The sequence below is a fragment of the Panicum hallii genome, chromosome 9 (genome assembly GCF_002211085.1).
Source record: "Panicum hallii strain FIL2 chromosome 9, PHallii_v3.1, whole genome shotgun sequence".
NCBI classification, from domain to species: domain Eukaryota; kingdom Viridiplantae; phylum Streptophyta; class Magnoliopsida; order Poales; family Poaceae; genus Panicum; species Panicum hallii.
In genome coordinates, this window is record NC_038050.1 from 62644308 (window position 1) to 62657645 (window position 13338).

A 13338-nucleotide genomic window follows, 5' to 3' on the forward strand; every position below is an offset into this window, starting at 1 on the left:
AAGATCTCGCTGACTTATGGTCAAATATCATTTATTTATTTATTTGTTAACATGGCACATTCTCTCAAATTACCCTGTGTATGCATGTAGCCATTTCGTGCGAGGAATTTGTTAATTTCATTTTTATGTCATAAGTACAAATATGTTTTTGTTCAAAACTTTTCCCAGTTTAGAACCAGAGTTAGTATTTAACATGATTGCTTCTAGGGATGCTGTTTGCTCACTGATACGTACAGACGCACATACCTATGCTGTTGGGCACGTGCGTGGCTTGAAATCTGTCCATTTCTTGCCACTGGTCACCGGCTATTTTTCGTTTGTTTTCGGAATTTATAAAATTGATTAAACCCTATGGTCCAAAGTTGATAACCCAATCAATGTCGCAGTCCATGCACAGATCGATGGCAGCAACAGCAAGTCTCCTTTCTTAAGCGGTGTGGAGTGCTGAGCAGATGACTCGGTGAAAGTGTTGATTCCGTCTGGCGTCTGCGTGATGGTTCACCCTTCTTTCCAATTCTTAAGTAGAACGGAGGATACCCTTGCCGATTTTCTCGGCACATTCTTAATGCCACCTTCATATATATGTAGTAGTACTTTCAGGTTTCTCTTTCACGAAAGTCTCGTCTTTATTTTTGTTTCAAATTTTTGGTCCGAGGGCGCTAAAGTCAAACGGACAACTGCAATGCACCTTTTTTTAACGCTTTCGAGCATTTAGATAGTCAAACAAAAGTCCAAATTTCATCTTTCAATTACTGGTTTATTAGTTGTTCCAAAATTTCATCTATGAACACTATTTTGCGATGGAAATTACAGAAAGACATTGTTGTCAGCATAAAAATAGGCAGGCCCCGCCCTTGTTTGCACCACAAACTTCGCCGGTGCAGGCCCACCCTTGTGCTGGGCCTCCACCGCGTCCGGCTGGCCGACGGCCGCGGCGCGGCAGACCGGGCAAGTGGAGTTGGCCCTGAGCCACCGGTCGATGCACTCGACGTGGAACCGGTGGCCGCCCACGGGGAGTAGGCGGCCCCTCTCCCCGTCATTCTTCTCCGCGAGGCACACCGCGCATTGGAGCGCCGACGACGCCGCGTCGCCGCGGCGTGCACGAACGCCGGAAGGGCCGCCACGTCCCGCTTCCGCAGCGCCCAGCCCTTGCCGGCGCGGGTCGAGTCGCGCGTCACGTCCTCCGGCCGCGCGGACACCGCGGTGAGCTTGTACAGGCGCCAGAAGGGCACCGTGAGGACGACCGCGACGAGAGCCGCGTACGTGTCGAACTTGAGGTCGCTGCTCTGCTGGCATGGGTCGACGACGACGCTTCTTTTGTAAGAAGCGTTTGGAATTCGATCAATGGCGCGGCGATGATGGTTCGCACCCTCCACTCGACGATGCGAGCCAGCAAGAAAATATATACATAGAAAACGAGGACGAACTGCGATACATACCCCTAGCTCCAAGCAGCTCACGCCCTACTCCTAGAATTGCCGTCGACGTTCCGATCAGGAAGAAACCAACAGAGATGCATGGTTCCGGATGCATTCGGTTTGCATACTTTATTCCCAAAACAACTGACGACCACTTACACTTCGATCTGTATGAATGAGCAAAAAATTAGCTGACCTGTTACACTTGATTCGAGAGAATTTCAAGAGCTGCCTCAGACAATCGTCAAGATCAAAATAGGAGTTTGTTTTTCCCCCATCAGGTGCCGATAGCAAACCGAGTAGTGTTGGCAAGTCCATCGTGTTTGTGCCAAATATTCCAGGTATGTTCATTTATGTGGTATTTCTATCTCACATTTTTAAAGTCTAAAAAATGGGCTTCCTAAAGGAAAGGAAAATAAAGTCTCAATCACTCATTAAAACCATGCCAGACCGTTGAGTACTGGAGTACTGTATGAAGCGAAAAAGTTGATTATGCAAACAGAAGAGAGAATTATTGATGTAACATTACATGCTCATCAAAGATCTCAACCCCCCCCCCCCCCAAAAAAAAACACATATCTAATAGTGATGAGTGAATGATTTCATAAATACAGTTATTTTTATACATGTCCTGGTAATTAGTTATGTGATATTATTTGTTACGACTAAGGCACTAGGTCTTGCATTTGCACTCGTCAAATAGATCTTTAGTCCTCTCCATAAGGAACATGATCCCGTTAGACCATAATTATAATTTTGGTGATTGTGTGACAACATAGTTGGTGTCAGTGTTTTACCGGCTGCCCGCCGAGGGATATGCCTAAGGTGGTAAGTTTTAGGTGAGGAGACGCCGAGATCAGGAACTCGAAGGTGCAAGGAACACAAAACTTAGACAGGTTCGGGCCGCGAGGTGCATAATACCCTACGTCCTGTATGATGGTTTGTATTGCCTTAGGTGTGGAATGATCTGATAGTGGAATGATCTGATAATCTTGTTTTGAGAGGGTCCCTGTCCCCCTTATATATCCGGGAGGCCAGGGTTTCAAGAATCCTAACCGATACTAGCCAAGGAATCGTACCAGAACATATATCGAGTAGATTCCCTCTGTACCGACTAGTTTTATCTCCTACTCATACAGGATAAATAAGAGATAAACGAGATGAATAAGAGATAAGACGGACTTAATCTCTTAAACATATTTAAACTACGTTATGTACACAGTCCCGTGGCCCCGGGTCTGACAGTTGGGACTAATAAAGTTTGTGAGTTCATATTTATAAGATTTCTATGTTCCATGGATGATGTACAATCCATATACAAGATAGTCCAAATTGTTGTCAAAGTGTCCAAATAATAGTGAAAATGCAGAGATGAATTGAACAAGTGACAGTAGAAAAAAGAACGACCAGTTAAACCGACGGTATGAAAATTATACTGACCGATGCATTGGGGAGATGCTATTGTGATCAAGTCAGTAGCACCGGTTTAACCGATAAAGCATCAGCTGAATAAGTCGGTGCATCTGTCGAGTACCATGACGATCAAGTGAAAAAACACAAAGGCACCGGTTGAACCGACGATAAAAAAGAAGGCGTCGGTGCATTGGTGGTTTACTGATACAAAGCGTTTGGAGTTGGAGAAGCCTGGAGGTCTTCAGCACCGGTTGAACCGATAGTGCGTCGGTGCAATGTGTCGGTGCAATGATGCAAGTAAGCTCAGGCGTGGTAGAGAGACGTTCAACGGCTAGCATGCAGATTTAGAGTGACCGATTAAACTGATAGCTGTAACCGGTTTCAACCGACGCTTTAGGATTTTTGGCAGAAAGAATAGCAAGGCTAGGAGTGGATCACTAGCCTATATAAGACCTCACCCCAGGTAATTTGAGGCTGCTGGAGTTCGTGAGAAGCTATAGAAACTCTGCTGAAATTCTCCAAACTAACAAAAGAGCTCATTGATCAAATTCTTAGGTTTAGCACAAGCTTTAAGAGGTGTAGTGCTAGGCTAGCTCTAGAGAAAGTGTGAGAGCAAGGTCCCATGACCTTGTGATGGTTCTTGAGTTAACCTCAAGCTTGTATCTCGGTATGCAGGCCCCTTGGAGTCTTCGTGACTCATCGGCATGTCTTCGACCCTCCGGTTTGGTGTGGAGCGGCAACAACAGCTTTGTGCGGGGATGAGGAGATCCTCCTTCGTGGGAAGCTCCGTTGTGAAGGTGGCATCAAAGTGACCGGGAGACTTGGCATGAGCCTTAGTGGCCGAGTCTTTGTGGCAAGTCAAAAGGTGCCCCAGAAGAGACTTGGTGACCGGGAAGCAATACTCTTTGTGAGTGCTTCAACAACGTGGATTAACTGTGGCTTACCGCCTACCGATACCACGGGATAAATCATCATATCGAGAGTTTGCTTCCCCTCATCATTTCCTTTACGTTTCTGCATTTCATACTTGCAACTTGTGTGCCTTTACATTCTTAGTGTTGTATCTTACTAAAATTGATTATAGGTTGCAAAACTCTTTGGGATAAAATTTTCATACTAGTTGAATCTTAATTGCACATCTAGATAGCATGATCTAGTTTATATTTTATACAAACTAGCTTGAACCATATGTTAAGATTTTAAAATTACCTAATTCATCCTCTTCACTCTTAGTCTACCGACGCCGATTCCTTTCACTCTCTTTATAGTTTATTATGCCCGCCCCCAAGAACCAATCGCCTTACACTAATTAAGCATAAGTAAGACAACCAATTATGCTGCAACTCGATCTTAATTAATTTGGGCAAATAGGTCTTTGATGTGCCCCACTCTATTAGTATGTCATTGCGACAGGCTATTCATACTTGACCTAACAAGAAAAGGGACAGAAGGTTATTTCGTTTAAAGAAAAAAGGGATCGATGAAGTGATGATGGACTTACCTCCAGATGTACAGTATTTGCTTGAAGATGCAGTGGGTCCTACATCTAACAACAAAATTCCCTTTAAGTTACTGTGACAGGTATAGTACGCAAGAATTCTTTCCTATTTGTATGGGATCCAATTGTTTCATGTAGAATACACGTGAAATTTCCGAGCTGCATATAGACCTTATTACACCAGCTCCGCTTGGACGTACAAAAAAAGTCCAACTTGCACAAATTATAGAATTTATTTACTGGTAACAAACTGTTGTAATTAGTAACTGTCTATTCAAGAGCGAGATCCAGATTGCGCACACATGAATATTTTAAGAGGCAGCAATGCGTACCTGCAAAATAGATTTTATAGTTTGGTTGCAAATAAATGATACTCAAGCACTAAGGCTTGATGTAGCATTCAACTGGATGAATATATAAATGCAAGTTGAAGTAGTAATTTCCATTTTTCATTGCTAATAGCAGTACTAGTAGTGATCATATGATCCTACATCATTCAAATCGTTTCAATCGGTTCTTTTTTTGTTTTATTAGTGCTCAACTGCTCAAATTAATCAACTTCCAAAGTAACTACTTGCCTGCATCTCTGGAGATGCAGCCTGCCTTTTAGATTTTTATAGAATCACACTACTTGTAGCATACAAAATCTACATATAGGAAGGTGGGACATTACATATATCTGCGACATAGTTGACTTGATTCTTGATGGTTACGAGTTCAAATGAACATGTTCATGCCCAAAGTCTCCTTAGTATTTTTTTTTTGCCTCAGCAGAGAGAAGTGCAAGTTGCCCGGTTGATGTGGTTTGTTATGTGCCGCTTCAAGTGCGAAACTGAATTCGATCAACTTGCTCTTGCTGCCAATAAGATGAGAATTGACTCATTGAAGCAGGAATATAGAAAATTGTTTGATTGCTTTCTGTAAACAAGTCATGTGGTTCCGGTATGACTTGGAATAATCATGTGGACTGTTCATACATTGTTGGCTTGTTGCTTCTCTCATATAGTCCGCAAGCATTAAAAATGTTGGGAGCCTGCATGTATAGTATGGTTAAAAAAGCGAAGAAAAGCTTGACGGAATTTTCTATCAATATTGGATACCGTCCTATGTTTCCCAATTGTCACTGGTAGATGAAGCTGGGTCAGCTCTACCAGTTTCTTGCCAGGATCAAATAATTGACCATGCGAATTCATATATCTACTGGATTCGTGCAAGAAATAATAAGAACAAAATGCTATGTATCATGATTCTTGGCTAAAAACTAATCCATCATGTCCCATTGTTTGTTAATGACTGCTGCATTTGGTCTTTCATTCGTCAAGTCAAATGTTTATAATCCACTTGTTCTTGTTTTTTTACTACATACTGTTTCCAGAATCGATCAACTTACAACAGCCTGGACTCAACGCCACTTCGTCTTTAATTAGGCCTCAGTAAAGTACGAATAATGCTACAGCCCGATCCTCATTAGAAAATTTCTGCACTTTGATTTGCTGCACTCTCCGTATGTCAACACGGCACTGAAACAGGATACTCTTTTTTAACATTAAATATGAACAGATATTCTTTTAAGAAAATGAATAGGTGTCTACCAGTAGCAAAGTAGAGTATAATTCACCAAAGCAAGATGTAGGCAACATGGAAATGCGCAAATGTACATCATAGACAACCTCCCTTCCTTTATACCTTTATATTGCTGCAAATCAGTAAGGTTGAAGTGTTTCATCCTAGACCTTGGTTGTTATGGCTCCGGTGGACCTGACTGATAATTTTATAAGAACAGAATAGATCAAATGGCTATAATTATTATCAATTATCATTAGAATGTTTCTGTTTTTTAAAAAAATAGGATTTGCATATTTTTTTCTAATATGTATCATGACATGCATATAAAAATAATCTCCAATTAGTGATAGTAAGATGCCAGTAAGAGGAGTCATCCTCACTTTTGCACGACTAGTTATTAATTTACGACCAATGTCATTTGGTCCTCCATCCAGATCCATTTCTATCCATTTTTCGTTTATATATGCTCTTAGAACTAATCAATTTACATTATGTCATTAATCTATACAGCACATATGGAGGTGAAGCCTGCCTTGGATATTTATAAATAAAATCCAAGAAAAAATAGTAAAGTATGCATCATCCCTCGATTCCCATTCGCGTGGAATTTGTAATGAGTTGAAACGAATATTTGCATGTGTGAAGTAGCATTAACATTTTTCACCCCGAAAAAATAAGTGAGAGTTGCTATTTTTTCGGCGTACTAGAAGTAAGATATTGAATTCCGCTGGCACGCTACCAATCATGAGTTGAGTTGCCTAAAATAGGGATGTCGATTGATCTGAATACTTTCCGAAATAAGCCATGTGGCTCCGATGTGACTTTCTTCATCTCTTGTTGCTATTTACAACTGGGCAAATAAACCTGGTGCTCCTCATATCACTCAAGCACTTATGTTAAAAACCAGCATATATGGTTGATTATTCTTCCAATGGAATGGAAGAATGACCAAACCAGGATATGCTAATGTGTGCTGAGTCCTCTCCTATGTTTTCCCATTGTCATTTGTATAAGCAGAGTCAGCTTTGCGTATTACTCCATCCGTTCCAAATTGTAGGTCGTTTTGACAAATCTATATATGTAGTTTTTGTTATGTATATAGACATAATATTTCTCTAGATGTATAGTAAAATATAGTAAAATTTATGTATTTAGATTTGCCAAAACGACTTAGAATTTAGAACGGGGGAGTACTGGCCACGCAATTTTTTGTTGAGCTTGATTGGATTGTGAGAATGCTGCTTATTAAGAGTACATCTGGTTCAACGAACATGGGGATTATGTTTTCTGATAATCTGATTAGTTCAGAGTTGTATTAGGGTGGCACATCTCAATGTGCAAAGAATAGCCCTGTCTCCGCTGCCTATCATACACTCAAGAGTCGAGTCCACACTCCAGAAACCGAAACCTTCGTCTGTTGTGCAAGTGCAGCTGTGCTTAGATAAAACACCATTCCAGTATTTGTTCATACTGCGAGGAAAACCAATTTCTTTTATCCCATGATATGATTACGTTCGTCGCAAAAAAAAAAAAAGATGTTCCCATTATGTATGCCGATTCAAAAAAAAACTGCGCTAGCTCCTCTGTCTAACTTCAGTTTTTGTCCAAGCTAACACACTTATTGTCATCAGTATTAGTAATGCTTTGTGATTTGTTTCTTTCCTGTACTGTCGTTTGTGTCCGACAATAGCATCTGGTTGGCTGTTGGTTTTCCTTCAATATGCAATTCACATCCTCAGTTTAACGGATGATCCGTAGCTTTCTTGTGTATTATTGGGAAAAGGATGGAAGAACGCCCAGTGCAAAATTTCATCACAGAGTTGCATTCGAGACAGTAACATATAGTAACACAATAGTATTTACAAAATTAACCATGCAGTAACCCAGCGGACAGTTTCAACTTCCGTGCTGTCTCACACACCCAGCCGCATCATATCTTGGGGTATGACTTGCCGAAGCCGCCGTCCGCCACGACGGCGCGGCAGAGTGGGCAGGTGACGTGCGACCGGAACCACCTGTCCACGCACTCGGCGTGGAACCGGTGCCCGCACCGCGGCAGGATCCGGCCGGTGTCGCCGTCCCTGAGCTCGCTGATGCACACCGCGCACTCCACCCTGCCCTCGCCGCCGGCGCGGCCCTCCTGATCAGGGCACGAGCCGTGCACGTACACCGGCAGCGCCAGGAGGTCGTGCTTCTGCAGGCCGCCCGCCCGCGGCGACGCGCCCGGCGTGCTCGCAGCCGAGGGGGACGCCGGGACCGCGGCACCGTCTACTGCTCCCAGCGCCGGTGGAGCGACGTCGTCGTCGTCGTCGTCTTCTCCTCTTCCGGAGAAGAAGACGCGCCAGACGATGGCGGCGAATAAGAGCACCGCGACGATGACGTTCCCGGCGATGGCGACCTTCGCGGCCGATGACCCGTGATGTTTCCCTTGTGCACGCGGCGCCGGAGGGGCCGCGCCGCCGGCGCCGGCGCCGTGCGTTGCCGGCGGCAGCGCGGTGCCGGACGTCAGGAATCTCCTGGCCATTTTGCACCTCTGAGGCCCTGTTGCTTGCTGCTGCTCTCACGGTGGCTTTTGGACTCTCGCGGCCAGCCGTGCTGATCTGATACCAGCGCGACGTCAGATGCTGCCGCCGGCCGGCCAGAGAGAGGGGAGATCAGGAGATGCCTGTTGCTCGGCGGTCGGCGCGACAGGTCTGGCAACGGCAACGCTGCGGTGCTTTATATCTGTTCGCTACGGGTGGGAGGAAGAGCCATGCACTGCACGTCGCCATCGGCGCCAGCCAGTAGAGGATCTCCTCAAATAATAATCGGGGCATGCATGATGCGCCGTTGTAAATGCAATTAGCGACGGTTCAGACCAGCGTGCGCTGCCGACGACGGTGAATATCCAAGCAGTTACCTGCGCACGAATAGCAGTCAGCTCGTGGTCCGTATGCGACTGAACAAAATCACTTCTATATTTTTCTTCAGATCAGAGCTGCGTATCTTAGTACTCTGTATCAGTTAGATAGAAAAGTTAATAAGCAGTTTACTACAACGCGGCCGGCGATCGAGCAACTAGCTAACGCATGATCATGGTCATAAAAGTTTCCAAATTAATGGATCCAGAAACGTGGAACATAGAATGTGGTACATTATTTAAGAGTGATTTTAACACTATTACAATAAAAATGTACCCACCTTCCCGATAACTGCGCGTATGAACCCAGCCGGTGCCACCGGGGGCAGCCAGAAACTCCAGGGGATACACACCCAAGTTGGCCATACTGTATACCATGGCAAGTTGGCAACTTTCTTCAAGCATCCACGGCCCGGGCCTCGACCGTTTTAATTAGCCAGTGTGCATGTCACCGCGTGCTGATACTTAGGGCGAGTTCAAAGTCGCTACTACAACGAGGTCACTGCGTGGCTTGGCAATGCAATCCCCTCGAAAACGACCTCCCTGTAAACAATTCGAGCGAGAAAACGGAGAAAATTGAAGGACCTTTTGTTTGCTTCCAGGTCCAGCTAGAGGAAAAATATAATGCCACTAGCAGCGCAGGCCACAAGGCCGGCACGACCATACTAAACAAGGATCGTGATACCGTACCTATACATCGATCATACATTAAGATCTTAAGAAAAAATTAGTGTCATATCGGTGTTTATTTTCTTAATTTCTTTTTGCAGGCCAATGAGCCGTAAAGAGAACTAATTAGTATATCTTAGCAGCATTTAGCAATACATTTCCAGAGCTTCTGAGTGCCGACCGAGGATTGTGAATAGTTAATAGTATCTTGCAGTAATTGGCGTCAAGCTAAACTGTCCTGACATTGCGTTTCTTGCATTTTTGGGAGTGGAAGTGTTTTGAGTGGTAGATCACTCAACAGACGTTAGAACCTCGCCCACGAGAAGTGTTCCAAACATTGTTGTTTTCGCAGCATAGAAGATTTAGTCCATTTGGATCACGACACCGGCAAAGCTAATTGTCATCGCGAAAAAATGGTAAAGATATTACCACCATGTTGAATCAATCTTCCTTGCAAAAAAATGTTGAACCAATAAATTTGATAAGTAAAAGGAAGGGAAAAATCCAATTTACACCCTCGAATTATCACAAAAGTTCGATTTTTAACCTTCAACTACAAAATCGGATAACGAACTGTCGAAACCAGGCAAATTTGCCATTTGTATGGTTTGAAAGGTGGATTTTCATTTTGTAAAAATTAAATATATTAAAATTTAAAATAATAAATTTATAAGTAATTCATTTTAAAACAAAAAAATATGAAGCGAGTACCAATATTTTTCAAAAAATGTAACTTATCTATTGGCACTCTACTTACCAGTTATTCGGATCTAAATTTTTCTATATTCATAGTATTTGTTTACTTGTAATTATACCTATTATTTTCAAATAAATAAGATTTAAATATAGCAACACCAGATAAGTTACATTTTTAGAATTTTTTTGGTACTAGTTTTATATTTTTATAATTTAAAATAAATAAATTTTGATTTTTTAGATGTAACTAGAATTTTTTTAATTTTTTTAAAATAGAGCATGGAAAGGGTTATCCTAAAAGAATGGGAAGTAGTGGCCGAAGAAGGAAAGCAATGGGAGATGTTAGCCAATATTAGAACTACAACTTGGGCTAAGTAGTGGTTGACCACTAAATAACAAACTCTCCCCACAAGTCCCCTAAAATACCAGCTGACTTGTTTTTGGGTTGTAACAGTTTTTGAACGTATTGCAACAGCATTTTAACATATTTCAACAATATCTTCGGATACATGTTAAAAATATTGAAAATACCTTCTTATTGAACAATATCTCATATATTGAGTAAAATATCGGGCCACTTTAACAGTTTAACTGTGTCATAAATGGGCAATAGCTTCCAAGTGACATTCCAGGGATGTTTGGTACTCCATTTGTTCCAAATTACTTATCATTTTAGTTTTATCCTAAGTTAAATTCTAACTTTGACCGAGCCTATAAAAAATATATAAATTTCGACAGTAACAAGGAAATACCCTACCAATATATTTCATGATAGATTAAATGAAACTAAGTAATTTAGTGTTGCACTTTTTTCTACAAATTTGATTTAGGATAAAACTAAAGTGACGAGTAATCTGGAACGGCAGGAGTATATTGCTTTTGGTCGCTTACAATATCTTTGAGTTACTATTGCTGACGTTGCTCATCTGTAAGTGCTGACTGTATTATGGGCTAGATGTGCAAAATCTGTTAATTTGGTGTACAAGAATACCTGATTATTAGTTGGATTGGGTCGGGTTTCAGGTTGGGCTTAAAAAACATGATTTCAAAAATGCAAGCCCAAGCCTAGTGCCGGATCAGCTCTCGTCTGGTCGTTTTTTTTTGGATCAATTATTTTTGGGAGCCTGCCCAATGCACCGGTCGGGCTGGGTTTGTGCAAGATATTCTACATCTTTTTTAACAGAAACCTCAACAGCCAATACAGATACAAGTGACATCTTTGCAAGGCAAACTTATGAACAACACTGGACACGTTGGATGCTATTTACTACAAGTAGTACAAGATTTGAGGACCATATGAAAGAAAAAGAGCAAATGCAACACCAAAGTTCGAACCACAGCCTTATTACGACATTTAAGGGGTTCTAAAATCTGAAGTGCCTGACGCTATGCAGCAGTGCATCTTAGCTCCAGCCTCCAGCAATACGCATGGTTCAAAAACTCCCAAGCAGCTTCTTTATGTCCTTCTGCAGAGACGCACAAAAGACAGTGTTATATATAAGATCAGACGATAGAGGAAAGCTCAACGAGGAGAGCACAATTTGCAGTGCTGAGGGTTCAGAACTTACCTGGATGCTCAGTGGGTAAGTCGTCGGGGCGTAGCGCTCCGCAACACGCCCCTGTTTGTCAACCAAGAACTTGGCAAAGTTCCATTTGATGTTGTCGCCAAAAGGGCCGGTTTTGCTGGACTTGAGGAACTTGTAGATCGGCGCAGCATCCTCACCGTTTACATCAACCTTACATGAAAAATGGAGGTAGAATTTTATCATTGCTTTTTGGCTGTTTTTATGGTACTTGGGAGGTATAACAAATTTCACCTAGGGACGTATCAAATTTGTTACCTAGGTATACCTCCCTAACGATACCTTTCAAAGATCCTAAAAGGACTCCTATTATTTTCAGCTTAGAAACGTACAAAAGGAGGCAGAAGTATTCCGTGTGCACAATTGTACCTTGTCAAAAATTGGATACTTGGCCTTGAAGCGAGTGCAAACAAACTGGACGATCTCCTCGTTTGTGCCTGGTTCTTGCCCACCGAACTGGTTGCATGGGAAAGCAAGGATCTCAAAACCTGAAGTCATACATCAAATTGACAACAACTTTAGGACGTTATCAGTAAACATGGTTCAACTAATCTGCATGGACAACCGAGAGCATAAACAAAAGAAAGATACTCAATAATTCGAATGTAACCCACCCTGGTCCTTGTACATCTCATATAGCTGGCCAAGCTCCGTGTAGTTGGAATTGGTCAAGCCACTGTGATGGTTACAGACAAACAGCTCTGTTAGTTCAAAATCAGTAAAGTTTCCTTTTGAAAAAATATTAACCTGGCGAAGATTAATGAGGACATGAAGTGGAATATTACAAACAATCAGAAAAAAGAAACAGTTGCATGACACTTAAAATCTGAACATACGTTCCAATTGGCAGGCACTAAACATTTTTGTTTGTTCAAATTCCGACCAATTTGTCCGCTGACGCTTAACTCGTCCACAGCGCATATATTGATAATTTGCTAAATTGTTTTCATCCAAAAGAACAGAAACTACGATGGCACTTGTCCTCCTTGGGCTACCTTAACCACTTAATGTGCACAAACTAAAGCACTCTCCTAAGCTCAGCTTCTACTGTAGTACATCCATGTATGAACAACTTTCACACGTTAGAGGAAAAGAAATAAGCTGACAGAAAGGAGCAATAAAGATTGCTGTGCATACCACCGAGACGCGACGTTGACGATGAGCAGGACCTTCCCCTTGTAGGTGCTCAGGGGCACGTCTTTGCCGCTCGCATCCTACGTGCAATGTGCAAATACATCTTCTGAGTCACGATTAGTAAGGGAGCAGGGGTAGTTGGTTGGTAGCAGGCGGACCTTGACGACGAAGTCGTGGACGGAGGTGGCAGCAGCCATGCTGAGTTGCAGAGCAAGCAGCGCGAGCGAGCTTGCCGGCCGGCCGCTAGCTGAGACGTCCGCACGGTGAGCGACGGTGGGCGCGGGGCGGCACCGTGGATGCCCCCGGCTTTTATAGCGGAGGGGCTGCGCCCCCGCGCCGCGGCCGCTAACCCCACGCGCTTGACGGTTTCGTCGTGCGTGACAACGCGGTGAAGCGCCGGGTCGCTGTCGCGTCGGCCAGCCGGTGTTGTGCCATCTGAGGCAGGCAGCGGCAGCTTGGCGA

The 13338-nt window shown here is 43.1% G+C and overlaps 2 protein-coding genes and 1 pseudogene across 2 annotated transcripts; all 3 read right to left on the bottom strand.

Annotated features, from left to right (window-relative positions):
- Positions 1 to 807: 807 nt before the first annotated feature.
- On the bottom strand, positions 808 to 1519 carry LOC112873316 (annotated as a pseudogene).
- Positions 1520 to 7825: 6306 nt separating this feature from the next.
- On the bottom strand, positions 7826 to 8419 carry LOC112873317 (E3 ubiquitin-protein ligase ATL6-like). The gene has a single exon (XM_025936304.1). It carries the CDS (start codon positions 8417 to 8419, stop codon positions 7826 to 7828), a length of 594 nt encoding a protein of 197 aa, XP_025792089.1.
- Positions 8420 to 11391: 2972 nt separating this feature from the next.
- LOC112876458 (probable phospholipid hydroperoxide glutathione peroxidase 6, mitochondrial) lies at positions 11392 to 13144 on the bottom strand. The gene is made up of 6 exons (XM_025940580.1): positions 13035 to 13144; positions 12880 to 12956; positions 12357 to 12418; positions 12112 to 12230; positions 11728 to 11895; positions 11392 to 11625 (listed from the first exon to the last, which is right to left on the bottom strand). Exons 1-6 carry the CDS (start codon positions 13071 to 13073, stop codon positions 11593 to 11595), a joined length of 498 nt encoding a protein of 165 aa, XP_025796365.1. The 5' UTR covers positions 13074 to 13144; the 3' UTR covers positions 11392 to 11592.
- Positions 13145 to 13338: the final 194 nt, after the last annotated feature.